The sequence below is a fragment of the Esox lucius genome, chromosome 1 (assembly GCF_011004845.1).
Source record: "Esox lucius isolate fEsoLuc1 chromosome 1, fEsoLuc1.pri, whole genome shotgun sequence".
Lineage (NCBI taxonomy): Eukaryota > Metazoa > Chordata > Actinopteri > Esociformes > Esocidae > Esox > Esox lucius.
This window is the reverse complement of record NC_047569.1, coordinates 22,199,252-22,213,113: the sequence shown is the minus strand read 5'-3', so window position 1 is coordinate 22,213,113 and position 13,862 is coordinate 22,199,252. Positions and strand designations below refer to the sequence as shown.

The 13,862-nt window shown below is 42.7% G+C and overlaps 1 protein-coding gene across 2 annotated transcripts in view; it reads left to right on the top strand.

Moving 5' to 3' along the window:
* dph1 (diphthamide biosynthesis 1) overlaps positions 1–13,862 on the top strand; it is a 73,478-nt gene that overhangs the window by 1,266 nt on the left and 58,350 nt on the right. For both annotated transcript variants that reach the window (XM_020043913.2, XM_013135067.3), the window contains exon 2: positions 6,204–6,353. In XM_020043913.2, coding sequence (XP_019899472.1) covers positions 6,204–6,353 — 150 coding nt within the window. The remainder of the gene's footprint in view (positions 1–6,203; positions 6,354–13,862) is intronic.

Genomic DNA, 13,862 nt, shown 5'->3' with positions numbered 1-13,862 from the left:
GGTTGCTCCCCGGCTCTGGAACTCACTGCCACAATCCATCCTTGACTCTGACTCTCTTAACACCTTCCGACTACGCCTTAAGCCATTTCTGTTTAAACAAGCCTTCCCATAGCCCCTTTGTTGTTGTATATTTTATTTCTCAGTGTTCTTTGTTTTGCTTGTTTTTGTAAAGCGTCTTTGGGTCATTGAAAAGCGCTATATAAATCCCATGTATTATTATTATTATTATTGGGGTCAAATGAGGGGGTGGTTTGAAAGTGTTTCTAGACATGCACTTTATATGGGTTCAATACACCCTACTCAGTACGTTTTTTTTTAATGCAATACCATCAACTCCGTCATTTTTTTGTTGTTGGTTCAAGCCACTTTGCATAGGCCTGTTGGTATGTAGTATATTGCATTGAAGCCTAAGGAGGCGGTGGTTTAGAAAGTATTGCTAGATGGATCATCTTTGTTGCCCCATGAAATTACGCTTTATACGGGTTCAATGCACCCTACTGAGTAGTTCTGAAATGCTATGTTCACATTATAGTTCCATTTGCAAGTTCCATTCAGATTTATTTCTTGATGTAATGTAAAGAAAGCAGACATTTCAAGTAATTATGGAGTCCCTGAGTAATGAGAGGCTCGTTACTCAGGTGTCAGAAGTGGGATCCATGCATGCTACAGAAGTTCTTCGCGACATTGAGGACACATAGCCCCGGAAGACTCTGGAGGTCATGAGGCGACCAGGCGGGAAGAGCACCACCAAGTGATAAGTGGTGGTTCATCCCGACCAGGCTGGAGGCAGTGACTGTTGAAACTGTCCGCATGCACGGCAGCCAGTACTTTTCACTTCAGTTGCGGCCAGCCACCCAGAAGTTCTGTTAAAGTTGCATAATTCAGGTGGACGCCCTGACTGGGGCTACCAACCTATCTGCTCGCATTAAAGACTGCTCCCTGGAGTCAGACCAAATATGAGCATGTTGGCCTTGGGCTGTCCCTCTCAACGTGTTTACCTATTTGGATGCAGTTTCCTCTTCAGGATGGCTCAGTCTTTCCTGCTTTGGTTGCTGAACTTCAAGGAACTGGAGGGACAACTGGCCCACTGGCTGGAGATGGAGCACCGTGCTGGCAAGAATCACCCCAATGCAGACACCCTTGTCCTGGCTCCTGTCATCATCGCCAATGAGCCAAGCAGAGAGAGAGAACTAGACGGCGAGTCTGCTTGGAGCCAGTGGGGCCCCTCCAGTTCCTGTCCGGGCAGTAATAAGCCCCTGTCTAATGTTGGTTTTGAGCTATTCTCAAAATGCTGACCTGGAAGCTGTCCGATGATGCAGTGAATGGTGAAGCAGCAGCAACCAATGAGAGAGCAGCTAGCTCCCTACTTGTCTGGTGTTGTACTTGACAGCACAGTGGAATATCTTGGAGCTGCATGACTCTATTGTATCCTTGTTGGATGAACCTTGAGAGGGGTACGGTACAACTCCAGTTCATCATAACATAGAGCCTGCAACCCTCAGCTCTCCAAACCTCACATGGGGGGGGGCAGGGGGGGGGCAGGATCTGGCCGCTACAGAGTCAATAAGACTCTGAAGTGCCTGTCAGGCTGGTTGTACTGGGGTAGTTCCCTTCAAGATGTTACAAGTCATTGTCTTTGCTGCTCTGAAGTCAAGAGTGGTACTTTATTGTTTGATGTTTTCTGGTTTTAAGATGCAGGAGACGCTGCACAGTGATCAGGGCCACAACTTTGAGAGCTCAAAGAGATATTCTGTCTATTTGGAAGACCTGCACTACTGCTCTAAGCTCACAAAATATAGGCTGATGGAACGGTTCAACCTCACACTGGCCACACAGCTTGCTCTGCTGACTTCCTGTCACCAGAAGGACTGGGACACCCCCTAAACTTTGGTGTTGCTTTCATATTACTCTGCCCTGCTGATGTCTAAAGGTTGTACTCCTGTGGCGCTCATGCTGGGCCAGGAACTTTGGCCGCTCGTATTTCTTATGTTTGCTTCTTGTCCACCTAATTCATGGTAATGCTGGGTTTTTGAGCTGGCACACAACTGACTCATTTGCACTTTGTTGAAGCCCATGGGGCTGTGACGCATTGACAACGCATAGGTAAAAATCATATGCTTGCTTTAAAGCAAGTACCACAAAGCCATGCTCCTCTGGATCACCGTGATCTGTCTCCCTCTCTCTGTCTCTCCTCTGATGTTAGTAAAACCCTTTAACTGGTCCACATTTCCATAGCCGCTGGGCTCGGTGGAATACCAGGGCCTTACAAACATTGTCAACCTTTACCTGAAACAGTTTGTAATACCAACTAGCTTAAAGCAAACCACCATAGCCCCCATGTCCACGGAGGCAAATGCAACCTACCTTAATCCCTACACCCACTAGCTATGAAGTGTTTGAAAGGCGGGTCATGGCTCACATCAGTTCCCTCATTTAGGACCCCCCCCAAGATCTCTTCCAGTTTGCATACTTCCCCAACAGATCCAGAAATATGCATTCTTGATGACTTTCCACATAGGTCTAACGCTTATGGCATTCTGTTCATAAACATCAGCTCAGTGGTCAACTCCATAATATCCTCCAATCTCATAATCAGGACCCTGGGACTCAGCGCCTCTCTCTGTAACTGGATCATGGTCCTCCTGACTCAACAACCACAGTGGTTAAGTACAGGGAGCCACACTTACCCTAATTACAGGATTGTCTCAGTGGTGTGTGCTTAGCCCCCCCCCCCCCCCCCCCCGTACTCTTTGTTTAACCACGACCCCAACGCCATAATCAAGTTGGCTGATGATGAGACTGCCAAGATGGAGGTAAAGAACCTGGCAGTGTGGTGTCAGGAAAACAGCCTCAACGTCAGTAATACAAACAAGACGATTGTGTATTAAAGGAATAAGGGGGGGGGGGGGGGGGGGGGGGGGATAATGTCTCTATACGCCATGACAAGGCTGAGATGGAGAGGGTGTAGAGCTTCAACAAACAAACATGGTCTGCCCCCTTCAGTGGTGGGAAAGCTTCTAGCCCGAGGCCATAGGACTGTTAAACAAGGCTGCCAAATGAAGGATTGCAATTGTAAATTGATTATCAAAGGTCACTTCTTACATCATCCATTCCAGTATTGAATATATTCACAAACAACAGCTTCTGCCCACACTCACACACACATCCCACACACCAAAGCCAAAAAAAGTCCACTTGTAGTGTATTATTTTGGAACCACTTATGTTAAATGGCAGAAGCTGGAAGCGCTTACGTTAAACATTATTTAAAATAGCAATAAGTGTGCTTCATTACGTTCAAATTTACCCACTTATTACCTACTTTAGTATACTTATAATGCATGATAGGAAATGCTGTCCCCTCCAGAACTATTGGTACAGTATATTCAAAGTTGAAAAGGAATGTTTTGAGTGAGGAATGGAAGAGTTAAAATTAAGAGACCACTGCAAATTGAACGCTTCTGTTCCTCACTCAAAACTTTCCTTTTTAACTGTTTTGAAAGCAAAGAAAGAGGTGCAGTGGTCTCTTAATTTATTCCGGAGCTGTATATATAGTTGAACTTAAAAGTTTACATACCGTTGGAGAATTGGTAATGTATGTACCATTTGTAAAGAAGACATGAGTGGGCAGGCAAAACACATGCATTTTTCTCATGAGATTCACATTCAACTCCAGGTCATAACAGAATGGCACAATCATAAAACAAAACATGGCAACAAAGAAAAAAATGTACTGACCCCTTTTCAAATGTCTCCATACCCTTAGTTCTTAATACTGTGTATTGTCTCCTTTAGCACCAATGACAGCATGCAATCTTTTGTAATAGTTGTCTATGAGCCCCTGAATTCTTGCAGGTGGTATAGCTGCCCATTCGTCTGGCAAAATGCCTCCAATTCATGCAAAGTCTTTGGTCGTCTTGCATGAATCACACGTTTGAGATCTCAGAGTGGATCGATGATATTAAGGTCAGGAGACTGTGATGGCCACTCTAGAACCTTCACCTTTTTTCTGCTGTAACCACTGGAGGGTCTACTTTGCCTTGTGCTTAGGGTCATTGTCATGCTGGAAAGTTCAAGAGCGTCCCATGCGCAGTTTTTGTGCAGAAGAATTTACATTTTCTGCCAGTATTTTCTGATAAAATGCTGCATTCATCTTGTCATAAATAAGAAACCACTGCACCGTTTTCTTTCCTTTCCAAAATAGTTGAAAAGGCAAGTTTTGAATAAGGAACAGATGCGTTCAATTTGCAGTGGTCTCTTAATTCTAACCCTTCTGCTCACTCAAAATCTTCCTTTTCGCCTTTTTAGGAAAGGAATGAAAAAGGTGCATTGATCTCCTAATTTTTTCCGGAGCAGTGTGTGAAGGTTGTTGAATGAAGGTTGTTATTATTAAGGGGGAAATAAATCCAAACCTACATGGCCCTGTGTGAAAAAGTGTTTGCCCCCCCCTGTTAAAACAACTTAACTGTGGTTTATCACACCTGAGTTAAATTTCCCTAGCAAAACCCAGGCCTGATTACTGCCACACATGTCCTCAATCACGAAATCACTGAAATAGGACCTGCCTGACAAAGTGATGTAGACAAAAAAGTCCTCAAAATCATGCCGAGATCGAAAGAAATTCAGGAACAAATGAGAAAGAAAGTAATTGAGATCTGTCAGTCTGGAAAAGGTTATAAAGCCATTTCTAAAGCGTTGGGACTCCAGTGAACCACAGTGAAAGCCACTATCCACAAATGGCGAAAACATGGAACAGTGGTGAACCTTCCCAAGAGCGCAGCAACGACTCATCCAAGAGGTCACAAACGACCCCACAACAACATCCAAACAGCTGCAGGCCTCACTTGCCTCAGTTAAGGTCAGTGTTCATGACTCCACCATAAGAAGGAGACTGGGCAAAAATGAGTTGCAAGACAATCCACTTTTGAGCAAAAGGAACATTAAGGCTTGTCTCATTTTTGCCAGGAAACATCAAGACTTTTGGGAAAATACTCTGTGGAAGGTGTCCCATTACATCTGGCGTAAAAGTAACACTGCATTTCAGAAAATGAACATCATACTGACAGTGAAATATGGTGGTAGTAGTGTGATGTTCTGGGCCTGTTTTGCTGCTTCAGGACCTGGAAGACTTGCTGTGATAAATGGAACCATGAATTCTGCTGTCTACCAAAAAATCATGAAGGAGAATGTCCAGCCATCTGTTTGTGACCGCAAGCTGAAGCGAACTTGAGTTCTGCAGCAGGAAAATGATCCAAAATGCACCAGCAAGTCCACCTCTGAATGGCTGTCGAAAAACAAGATTTGTGAACAATATTTGAGAGGAATAGGCCTTTTGTGTACATGGAGAAAGTCTTAGATCTTTGAGTTCAGCTCATGATAAATGGGTGGAAAAACAAGTGTTGCGTTTATAATTTTTAGTGTTTATGAACAACAACAGTTTATAAACTTTGTAACTATAGTATTTATGCATATGGCCAGGTGTCTTTTTAGTATTTAAAGCAGATTAGATGCGGCTGGGTATTCCAATGTTATGATGGAGCCATTTTAGTATTTAGGGTACATGCACTAGTTTTAAGGTACATGCAATACATGCTGTCCAAGAGTGCAAGCCTGTCAGTAAATATGAATGCAATCTTGAGCCTCAGTTCTTTGGCAAGAAATATGAAACACTCATTAAGCATCCATCCAAGTATACCCACCCACAGTAATGAAATATACCCCCATATCACAAAATATGAAGTGCTGAATTATTAGAATTTTGAGGTTGCATGTGAATAAACTGAGTAGCTGTAGTTCCTGATTTTCTCCATTCCAAGTTTTGATTAGCTGTTCATAAAGAAAGCTAGAAATACAGGGTCCAATCCCTCAGTATGGTTGCCTTTTCAGAGCTGCTGCTCAGTGCTCACTCAACTCTCTGACTGCTTTTATTTAAAAGGCACTTAGAGTAGCCTAAACCTTATTTGTCTGTTCTAATCTATTGAACAAAATCATGACTCAACAGCTGTTTCGTTTAATTGTGAACAGGGTTTCATTCAGTAACTTTCATAACTAACTTGATTTGTGAATGCTCTTTTTGAACTTCCCATGGAATTAATTCAATAATGAACTACACCGGTACTAGAGCAGCTTTATAATTTGCCCTTGCACCGTTCTTTATCTGAAAGTTCCTATTGCTCAGAAATGAATTACTTCATTTTTCTGTAGTGCGAGCTCCACGGAGGGTGGCCAATCAAATTCCTGATGAAATTCTTCAAGACCTGGAGTTACAGGAGGCAATCTGTGCTCTGCCTGGGAATTACAACTTTGAAATCCACAAGACTGTCTGGCGAATAAGACAGGCCAAGTCTAAGAGAGGTAAGTGCTAGATTGGTCTATTCAGTACATTTCCTCTATAATTTCCTCTATTTATTAGGGCTATTAATATTATCTATTAGGCTTGGACAATATATTTTGTATTACATCTACATCTACTAGAAAGGAGCAATAAGAATGTTTGTCAATATTTCCAATGAATTGCTAATGAAACAGTAAAACCTGGAAAACATCAGCTTTCAGCTTTTCTTTCCTTTTGCATGTTTTTGTCACTGAAAGTTTACACTGTGTCCTGTTACTATGTGGGTCTCTGTGAAATCACAAAATCAGGTAGTAATCGTCTTAGTTGTTCTATTGAGCAAAGCACAGGACACGGAGACAGGCAGTGGAGTAAGGCCAAAGGCATTTTATTGGTGCACACAACAGCCAACGAAAAATAAAAAAAACACTCAATTTACACCGGCTCAGGTTAGACTGGCTCACCAAGATTCCCCTTTGTGTACTTTGGCTTGATAGAAGGTTAGTCCTTTCGCACTGGGGCTTACCTTTCGGGTGTTCCCTCTCTTTGAGCCCCATATATCAGTCCTGATGGCAAACAGGTGAGGAGTTAGGCTGGTCCTGCTAGCTTTTTCCCATAGCCCCTGTTGATCCCCCTGAACCCACTCTCCTTAGTCCTGAAACTTGGTTGGCAGTCCAGAAACTGATAGGCCAGACACACCTCACTACATACAGTAGTTCTGGTCCAGGAGATAAGGGATAACACATTTTTCCAATTCATGATGCCTATAAAGCAATTACCCACATTCCGGAATGCCAAGTCAGCCAATTGCTGGTATGGATATTCTTGTGTTAAACACGTCTATCTGTCTATATTTTCTTGACAAAGTATATATTTTGCCTTGAAGTTCACAATGAGCAGCCATACCATTTATATTGGGGATGTCAAACTTAACGTGTTAACGTGTGCCGTTAATTTAAAATGTTTAATGCACTGGTGCTTAACTTGCCGAAGCTGTCCAGAGCGCAGATAGTTTTCTTTCTGTGTAGCTTTGGAGAGTAAGCATTTATGTTGTGAATTGTGATTCCACTTTTTTCCCCCACCACTGCTTAACTGTGCCTTACTACATATCCCTTAGTATACAGGATGCACTCTTCCAAGTTGCTCGGGAACTTGGGAATTTCTCTTTTTTTGTCTCCCATCTGTGTCTTCCTCCAAAAACCCAGCAAAACCAGCAGCCAGTGATGCCTCCTGTCTCCAACTGGCCCTGAGGCAGTGTGTAAAGGCATGTCTTTAGCCACAGATAGGACCACAGCTTCTAAAAGAATGACAGACAACTAACCAGTCAATACCAACACCTAGCTTGTAGCATGCTAAGTATATCATTATTTAATTTATTTTCTACCCTAAGCTAAGGAGTGAAGTCGCCTACAGTCGTGTTTCCACTAAAACATGTACTGATAGTTAATTCCACTAACAGCTTCTATGCAGTGCGTCTCTGTGGATCTCAACTGATTAAAGTTTGTAGCTAAACATCTCTAACCACCTTGCCTGCATTTCTTATAGTAGCCAAGCTTTTCCGTGTGGTCCCCCATTTGTTGAATTTGATTATTAATCATTTAATAAAGACACGAGTACTTGGGTATATGTTGCATCTATTGAAGGTGGGCAACCATGCATCAGTGAAGCTGTGGTGTGCAGGCCCCGACCCAAGTCCCACTCTTCAACTACCATCCCACAAAGCAGTTTGCACATCTATTGCTCTCTCTCTCGATCTCCCTGTTTACCAACTTACAGAGCCTTTGTAGCACATAGGAGAGACCTCTCGGGTGACAGGTGACCAGACATAAATGGCTGCAGGGTTTCATCTGGACCGAGGGAGGTAAAAGAGGTTCATGTTTAGGCGAGCTCACTGTGTTAGAGGCCTTCCAAACGGCCTTCAAATGTAGTGCAAGTCACATTCCGGACACAAAGATGGCAAAAATATAGTCATCTTAAAATCACTCCTAGTCAGCTACAATGGAGGAGGGGAGAAAGGGGGTGGGAGCGAGGGCCAAAATGCTAGTATTTATAATATCAGTATGGTGTGAAAAGTGCTGACTTCATTCAAGGCAAGTGGCTGTAATCCTGGTAAAAATCCCCTCATATCCTCCAGTGTTGGACTGAAAGACATTCCAGACACTCATCCTCTCTTGAAACCATCGTACTTCAAAAAAAAAAAAGTTGAGCTCTGTAACAGGTGCTGTGCCCCAGGAAAGGGTTGGTCGTTGGTTCCCATATTTGGGGTGAGGTTAGCTGTGGAATGCCTCTTCTTGCCTGACTCGGACTGTGTCACAAATGGCACCATAAAGGCCCTGGTCACAGGCAGTATGCTTTATAGGGGATTGAATGGCTTTCAGGTAACAGACCCTGTCTCTGTTCTGTGATGGTTTCATTATATAGTGCTTCTTATTTTTCTGGACTTGCTGGGCAAAAGATCAGCTTATCCACTCTGTTGCACTCTACCCCATCTCCTTGCCCCCTCCTCCCCCTGATTCCACCTGTTTTAGCCTGGTCTTTGAACTCTTCGCTTTTTTCACTTCTTGTTGGAATTGAATGGAATGACATAAAACAAGTCAACATATTTTTTTTTTCTGGCCAGGCTCTGTGGTTTGGTTTAAATAGAAGCAACAGTTATGTGTCTTCATGATTTATACTATATAATGATACCTGGAGGGTTACAATATCTCCTTAAAACAGCAGCTTGTATTGGGATCATTTTAGGCTCTTTATAATATCCCAATATTCTATGACAGTAAACAGAATGTGCACATTTCGTTTAAGGCTCAGAATGGTATTCTGTCCAAAGCACCTTGGCAGCATGTTTTGGTAGTCAGGAGAAACAAAATCTAATTGTAATGGGGGAAAATAATTCTAGCTATAGTGTAGTTGGATCACCGTCTTTATAATTCCTTAGTTCTAGTATGTTGTCCTTGTATTTTTCTCCATCTTGTTTTTTTGTATCAACAAAGGTCTCTATCTCAGTTGTTCAGCCTTGCACACTGAATTGTATGTGTGAAAGTGGAAGGCAGGAAACTGAGCATAAGCAGGGCAAAGTGAACAGAGACACAAAACCTTGTGTGTCTGGAGGAACCATGAAAATGTTTCCCTGAGGGCTGGTAAACAGACAACAGGGACTGTTTGTCTCTCCAAAGGTCTTTCCACAAAAGCATCACAAATAATCAAAAGGTTAGCAGTAGCATTCATGAATTTGCCCTCTAGTTTTCTTCTCCAGCTACACTATTTCACCATCACTGAATAAGTGTTTCCTTTATTTCTGTTTAACGCCTCTGAATTATGTTAATGCCTACAGATGTTTTTATTTTGTTTAATCTGAGAAGCTTAAGTAGAGCAGCAGTTAATTGCAGACAGAGGTTGAGGCAAGATTTTCAGCAGGACAACTTTTAAGTGCCTTCTAAGTGTGCCCCACAGTGTAGTGTGACCCTAACAACTAGGCTGTGGAAGTACAGACTGAACTGGCCCCATGAGCCACACAGGCTCTTATGAAACCAGTCTCGATCAAATTGAGTTAAAACCATAATGTGTCTGCATTCTTCTAGTAGAGGGGTCAAAATGATGTATGTATACTTATCTATTTAATAATACATTTTAAAGGCTACCTTTTGATTTAATAGGCTATATTTGAAAGAAAGAAAAAAAGAATAGTTGGTTTGTGTACGTGTATGTCCTGAAACCATTTGTATAATTTTCCAAGGTTTGACCTGATAAAAACAGAATGCGCACGTTTATTTAGAATGGTAATTGGGAAACACATTATACTATGCATACTTATTTTTCACAGTGTCTGGTTCTTTCAGACTTGGACCAAGTTCCCTGACAGATGGAAAAGGAGATGGGGGAGAGGGTAGGAGAGACACCGTGGATGTAGAATAGAGACAGTTTTAGGGAAGTTGTAAATTAAGTTAACCGTTGTTGACAGAAATAAAACATTGGTTAAATAACTTTAGATACATTTTACAAATATAACAGTGGCTAATTGTGAAGACCCAAAATAAAAGAAGGCTAAAATGCATAAGAAACACATTCAAATGGCATAAGTAGCAAGCCAATAATGGAATGTAAAATGAAGTGTAACAGGGAGAGGCACAGGGAATTGACACGGCACAGTGTTTACGGCCCTCCGGGGGAATACTGAGGGGAAAAATCCTTCACCAAAGGCAAACGGCTATGGGCTGGATGAGGCAGTCACCTGGACGGCCTCACCGGTGGGGGCCAAGCTCCGTGGGACTAACCGTGCTTCGTCTCCTGACTGAACCCCTCCCTCGTTGGCGGTACGTTGCTGGGGCATTGCAGCATTAAGGGCAGCTCACTGTGGCGTCACACTTTTCTTTTCTTGCTTCTTCTGCTTCTTTTCTTGCTTCTTCTGCTTCTTTCCAGAGTTGCTCTCTCTGGGCCCCCCTTTGTGTAGCCCAATTGGAAGCAGCTGTGCCTTGTTTAGGGGGAGGCAGCTAAACCGCGATCAAGGGAGGGTGATTTTCTCAGGGGCATTGGCTGGCCGCTGATGCTGCAGAAGTCTTCCTCGCACCAGAAAATATAAAATCGGATTGTTGTTCCTCGACGACGACGGGGCGTCTCAGAAATTAGTTTTGAAGGCTGATTGAAATGATCTATCAGCTGCGTGACATGATCTGCTCCTCAGAGTTGTATGTCCAGGACATCGAGGCGTTCCGTGAGGTCCACAGGAAAGTCAAGAGAGACTTTCCTGATCCAGGGATACTTCGATGTCGCCGCATGTCCAAGGACAGGTTAGGTTTTAGGTTGACTTTGGACCCTAGGTGGCCATCTGACTGCTTGGTGTTGCATCACATCCACCCCCTCTGACGCTGCCTTAAACTGGCCATGTGAGTGGGTGTTTGAGCGCGCCCAGTTGATTATGTTGACCGTCTCCTGCATTGCAACGCTCAGCCTAGGTTGACTTGGCACTGCTGCTCATCTTGACTAGGATACAGTGGTGCCTCATCATCTGGATTGAGATACGGCCGTACCTCATCGTCTGGATCGAGATACAGTCGTACCTCATCATCTTTACTGAGATACAGTGGTACCTCATAATTTTGACTTTTGATGTAAGATAATGTGATACCTCATCATATTGACTTTTGGTGTAAAACACAGTAGTACCTCATCTTGACTCTTGGTGTCAGATACAGTGGTTACTAATCTTGACTCATGGTGTATGATACAGTGATACCTCACCGATACCCCACCGAAATAAACAGAATAATGTTTGTTTAGATTGTATGTAGGAGCAGATTACGGTGATCTTCTCTTCAGGAAGTTTCATAATCTATTTAATGTGCTCTGAACAGTTCTAATTCTTAGCGATGGGCTAATTCACAGGAGAATTATTGTGTGTATTAGCAAAACCACTACTGTTCCCCATACTGATTTATTTTTTGCACTTCTGACTTTTGTGTAAACATTTTTGACATTCAAAATGATTAACAAAAAAAGCATGCCAAGAAAACAATATTCCTTGACAAATATGAATCTCAGATCAATGGCACTAAGTTGTTATTTTGGTTTGGTGTTATAGGTCACGTTGAGGTTGCCAAAGAAAATGTCTAATTGGTAGCTTAATTAGCATAGCCAGTTCAGACAGGAAACCTGAAGGGGTCACTGGATCAGCGGTTTATTAGCTGACATCGGAATCACTACTATCACAATATCAAATTTCATGTTCCCATAATTAATTGTCTTTTTACTCACTCAGTCTGATGTGAGCTGGTCTTAATAGCATTAATGCCTCTTACTGTTTGGTTCTGTGTTTCCTTCTGTGGGGAGATCAGAACTGAGTACCTTTGTCATTGCCTATAGGGGTTGATATTAATGATCGTAGTAATTTTACTGTGGTAATGTTCCTATTAGCATTATCTATATAATCATGTGATGTTGGGGAGTTATCCCAAAATAGCAGAATCTAAAGTCAAGAATTGTATGAGGGTTGTTGTGCCTTGTTTAAAGGTGCAGAATACATCTTTAAGTATTAAAAGGGGGCTACTAATCTTGAGTTGGTAACAGTTCTTCTACTGGAGGGCATATTAAATGTTTACTGCCCACACCTGGTCAGATCTGATACAGTACACATTTCAGTGCTCTTCCCAGCCGTTCAGGATTGGGACATGGAAAATAACTTGTTTTCTCTAGCTCCTCAGTTGACCTTCTCTCCATTTCTCACTGTAAGTTCTTGCTGCACAAAGTCTCTGTGGAGGCTTTCCAGACAGCAACACCACTTTCTGCCAGAAAGTGCAGCCACAACTGCCTCTCGAGATAAAGGTACAGAGACGATATTTCTCCCTGCAAGATGGTCCTCCTTACGAAACCTGACAGTGAACCCATGCACTGACTTGTGGGCCTACACTTTAACCAATCATTGACTGTCACGTGTAAGTTGGTAGGTATGTCCATGCAAGTGAGGGGGTTAAAACACACCCACGGGCACAGATCTGTGCTGACAGACACGGACTAAGTTGTGTAACTCAGAGAATCTTGGCATTTGATTTTGTGTCAATGCTCCTGTGAGCGTAACGTTTCTTCTGAGCGAGAGAGAGAGAAAATTGCTTCTGTCATCCAGGCATTGGTGAGGCGGTGACACCTTTCTTTGTTAATAAACCCGCCCTTTCCTGGCTAATGACCTGTCTCCATCTGTCTACATGGGCGCTCCGTGATCCCTTAACCTTTCATCTGAAAGACACACAGTCCTCTGCTCCTTCACTCTCCCCTGAATCCGTCACATTTCAGGGCCCTTCTCCTTTTCTCTCTGTGCCCTTTATTCTTTCTAGGCAATCATTTATTATTAATTGTTGCCATACAGTCCTGTTGTTGATTCATTCCTTTTGCTATAAGAACACACTGTACTGCACTAGGTTAGCGTGGGCCTAATTCAGTCTTGATCAACACTGCACTGCTCATTCACTTTGATTGAATTCTTAGTGAAAACTTGTCAACACACTCTTCCTGCTGTATCTAAGGTTTATTCTAACACACCCTCCAGTCCCTCCAGACACTTGGCTTCACTCCATGTGTCTGGTAGAGTCAGCCCACTGATCTTAGTATGCACTGTGAATGGAGAGTGTGTTCTCTTTGATGCAGGGAAAACCTTTAAAGTGTACCTTCAATTACTGCAAATGACATCGAATCAAAGGAGATTTGCAAAATAGGGGACAGTGGACGAATGGTTTATACAGAGAATGTGAAATGTCACACTAATATAATCCCATTTGAGTGAAAAATGGCTAAATATCCGTTCATGCTGAGCACTTTCCACAAGCATGCATAGCACAATATGTAACCACGCCAACATAAGGACATCAGTCTGTTTCCTAGACAACAGCCCGGAAATTGTGCTAGGATAAGGCAAGAGCTTGAATGGCGGCGGGGGGGGGGGGGGGTCATTTTTTAAATGAATTTGTAACAATATGTATGGTAATCTTATCAATTTCAAGAAAAAAAAACAAGTATTGAAACATTGATGTGTTTTACTTTTGCCTATG